Source organism: Sinocyclocheilus rhinocerous, unplaced genomic scaffold (genome assembly GCF_001515625.1).
Source record: "Sinocyclocheilus rhinocerous isolate Xijiao unplaced genomic scaffold, SAMN03320098_v1.1 scaffold2126, whole genome shotgun sequence".
Lineage (NCBI taxonomy): Eukaryota > Metazoa > Chordata > Actinopteri > Cypriniformes > Cyprinidae > Sinocyclocheilus > Sinocyclocheilus rhinocerous.
Window position 1 is genome coordinate 505,151 of NW_015639773.1, and position 4,119 is coordinate 509,269.

Genomic DNA, 4,119 nt, shown 5'->3' on the forward strand with positions numbered 1-4,119 from the left:
TTTTTTTTTTTTTTTTTTCAATTTATGTTCATTTAATATTTATGTTATTTAATTTCAGCTGTCAATTAACAAAAACAAAAAACACTTTTTCTTTTAACAATTAACATTTTTTTTTAAATGGTTGTTTTAGTTAACAATAACATCACTGGTTTATTGTGATTTTATTCATTCATTCACAAACTTTTAGCTGTTGCTAAATCATTGATAGTCCCTGTATGGTTGTAAAAATGTATCAATTTTGTACATTTGCCTGCATATAGAAAAAATAGTAAACAAGAATAGTACAAAACAACATACATAAATTAAGTATATATATATATATATATATATATATATATATACAGTATATACTGTATATACACACATACATACATGTTTGTTTTGTATTTGTGTATTTGTTTTGATGCTTTGCAATACTGTGTGCAGATCATCATCATGCCAATCAAAAGGGAGAGAGAAGGAGAGATAAGAAAAGGACAGAACGAAATGTACGGAACATAATGATCTTGGCATAAATGTAAAATGAAGCTCTTCTTACGAGCTGATTGGCTCCAGGCATCATATTGTCATCAAAGACAATAAGAGGTAGAGTTGCCTGTAAAACAATTGCATTTGGAGCTCAGTTCAAAGTTGTCAATCTGAACTTTCTCAAAATTGCAAAACATGATACTGAATAAGAACTACTGGACAGTTTTAACCTAGACATCATTAAATACTGTAGGCATTTTGCGAGTTTTAGATCTCATACCTCATATGGTGGCGCTGTAACCACACCTGCTTCCACAAAGCCCGGTCTCAGCGTGGCAGGGAGCGTTTCAGGAAGAGGGTAACCATTTTTCCGGGCCACTATCAGATGGAAGGCAGTGCAGAACTCCGGGAAAGTGAGAGCGCCGTCCTTGTCGACATCGCTCAGCTCCCTGAAGAAGATCAAACAAGATTGTTTGAATGCAAAGAGACGGTTCACTGCATGTTTAAGAGGAACTTAGGTTTTATGTTCACCATATATGAGACAGCTCCACTATCAGATGGAAGGCAGTGCAGAACTCCGGGAAAGTGAGAGCGCCGTCCTTGTCGACATCGCTCAGCTCCCTGAAGAAGATCAAACAAGATTGTTTGAATGCAAAGAGACGGTTCACTGCATGTTTAAGAGGAACTTAGGTTTTATGTTCACCATATATGAGACAGCTCTGGAATCGAAAGCTTCGACTTGGTGAAGAAGTTTTTTGCAACAGTTCCTGAAAGAAAAACCAAAGCAAACTTCAAACGTGTTCACATAAAGTCATAAATCGGATAAAAAAAATAGATGATCTCAGATGTGTTTGTGGTGCAGATCTCTCTTACCCATGATGAGAGCGCTGAGGTCAGGCTGGAGACTCCTGAACTGGTTGGTATAGTATTCACGCTGCTCCTCTGTGATCCTCCAGGGGTCGTCTGAGTAATCGACCTCCACGCGCTCCACCAGCCGCTCCACAGACGCAACCTGAATGAGAAAAACAACTGTCTGAGGAGACCTGAAAAGCCTGAAGATGAAAATATTTTTCAATTATGTATGCCTTTCACTGATGTCAAGGAAGCAGCAGGCTCTTGTTTATCAGTCAATAATGGAAAAAGAGCTTCTGAATGCTTTTTATTTAAAAGGAACCGACTGTAGTTTTTAAAAGCCTTTACATAGCAGAATATAATGAATTATAATTAAAGCTCAACATTTCTGAAATATCATCTATGAAACATGCCATCAATAATACTAATGTTATTGAAAATATCTTTATATTATTTCTTGAAGATTTTTTTTTTTCTTTTTCTCAGCATATCTTATTATTAAACTTAATACACAACTATAGGTAAGCCTTACGTAGGTTTATTCTACTGAACATTTTGTTTTAGATTTTCAAATAAACAAAAATGATCAAGAAATTCAAGATTTAAATATATATTAAAATATCTCTATATATGTTAAATGATCAAATCTCAAATTTCCTGTGAATCTCCTTTATTTTTTATTTTATATTACTATATACCTAGTAGTACCTACTGCACACTACTGTAGCTTGCAAACACAATATAATTCATATTTATTATCCAATATATTACTATTAACGTGTCAGTCATGTGATCTTCATCAAGCATTGTGAAATTATGAAATGCTTGACAAAGGTTACAAGCTACGGTAGTGTGTGGGATTTAAAAAAAAACTTTTTCTCTTCGCTTTATATTGTACTGATATCTTAAGCTCATGTCTGTAATCAATTTGGATGTGATTTATCTTACATTATTTGTAAGCACATCAAAACCAAATAGGGGCCCCGGTGTGCATGCGCCCTGACTTGAAATTATTGATATTCTAGCAAACAAATACACTTTTAAAAAGCAGTGTCATGACCTAAATCCTGATTTAGAGCCCTAATATGTTTCGTCATGTAAGACTGACACCCAGAGTTCTGTTTGATCGTCCAATCAGATGCAAAAATGAGGAGGTGGGAGGAAATGCTCACGTGTGTGATGACAGGCTGCTCCGGCTGCAGTTTGACAGAATAATGACTGGGAGAGGAGTTTTCCTGAGGAACGCTGGGACGACCCGGCACTTTAGCGTCATACGCTGTGAACAACAACAAGCGAGAGTGAACATTTCAAGACGAAGACAGACAAAATGACTTTACAGTTGAGCATTTCCTTACTGTGATCACGGTTTTTGGCATTGAAACATTTCAGAGCACTGTAAACGCTATCAGCAGATGCATGTGAGATAAAAGACACACTTCAGACTCAACTAAAACCGAACAAGAGTGAAAGTTTTCAGCTTCGACTTAATGGAATAATAAATGTAAAACACTGAACGAGCATCAATAATTCAGTATGAGGTCAGTGATGACCATGATCTTTTGATATGACTGCAATCTGAAAGAATAAAAGAGGCCTGACTGGGTTTTGATCTCTTGAGCGTTCTTTACATCTGAAGGCCTTACTGAGCATCATTTCTTTTATGTGTAGATTTTAAATGAAGTATTAATGGTCCCTGCTGACTAATGAAGAAAGCCGAGCTGCATTCAATAACGCTGACGTTTCTCTGTTCACGGCCGGAGTTAACAATGAGATAAAAGCTCTTTCCTAACGCTGAATATCACCACAGTTCATCCCTCACTCAACTTACTATTCACAATCATTTGCTTTAGTTGAGATTATTAAATATTTGTATATTTGAACACATGATAGACGGACGGACGGACAGAGACAGACAGACAGACGGACGGACAGATGGATGGATGGATGGATGATAGATAGATAGATAGATAGATAGATAGATAGAATAACTTAAAATATTTGTTATATAATTTGTATATAGGTAAAATGTACAGTTAAAGGGATAGTTCACCCAAAAATGAAAATTTGAAGTTTATCTGCTTACCCCCAGGGCATCCAAGATGTAGGTGACTTTGTTTCTTCAGTAGAACACAAACAAAGATTTTTAACTCCAACCGTTGCAGTCTGTCAGTCATATAATGGAAGTGGATGGGAATCACGGCTTTGAGAGTCAAAAAAACATACACAAACAAAACCAAATTCTCCACCCATCTCTCAAATGGACCATTGACACTCTATCTACAATCTCACACACACACACAAACAAACAAACCCACACACACACACACACACACACACACAGCTGTCTGACAGCATCAGGGTACCGAGCGACGTCTACGCTTACAGTGTGTGAAACACTGCGGCTGTGTGACATGTGCTTGTGTTATCTAATAACAGCATCACTGCGTGTGTGAATGTGGAAATATCTACTTTCACATTCCCATAGGAATTGCTGGAAAAAGAAAATGATCAGGATCTTGCTGAAAAAACCTCCTGGTCCTTGATGCATCATTTAAGAAGAGGTTTCATCCTGTGTTTTAATGATTTGAGTATTTACTGATGCAAATGATCATCTGTAAGTCCATATATTTATTCTCCATAAGGCAAAATGACCTAAAAAATACCGTAACCCTCTATAGGTACAGTACAGTATATGATTGAGTCAATAAAGTATTGCATTTAAGACTCTGACACATTAAATCCTGTTTTTTTTCTGATGTATTAGAAGTATGTTTTGTTTAGCAGTAATTTAATTTCTAT

General features: G+C 36.2%; 1 protein-coding gene across 1 annotated transcript in view; it reads right to left on the minus strand.

Annotated features, from left to right (window-relative positions):
• Positions 1 to 4,119, minus strand: part of LOC107751847 (ralBP1-associated Eps domain-containing protein 2) — a 30,992-nt gene that overhangs the window by 6,639 nt on the left and 20,234 nt on the right. Inside the window, exons 5-10 of the mRNA XM_016567617.1 lie at positions 2,493 to 2,596; positions 1,342 to 1,480; positions 1,172 to 1,235; positions 1,000 to 1,089; positions 749 to 917; positions 539 to 595 (exon numbers count right to left, since the gene is read on the minus strand). Coding sequence (XP_016423103.1) covers positions 539 to 595; positions 749 to 917; positions 1,000 to 1,089; positions 1,172 to 1,235; positions 1,342 to 1,480; positions 2,493 to 2,596 — 623 coding nt within the window. The remainder of the gene's footprint in view (positions 1 to 538; positions 596 to 748; positions 918 to 999; positions 1,090 to 1,171; positions 1,236 to 1,341; positions 1,481 to 2,492; positions 2,597 to 4,119) is intronic.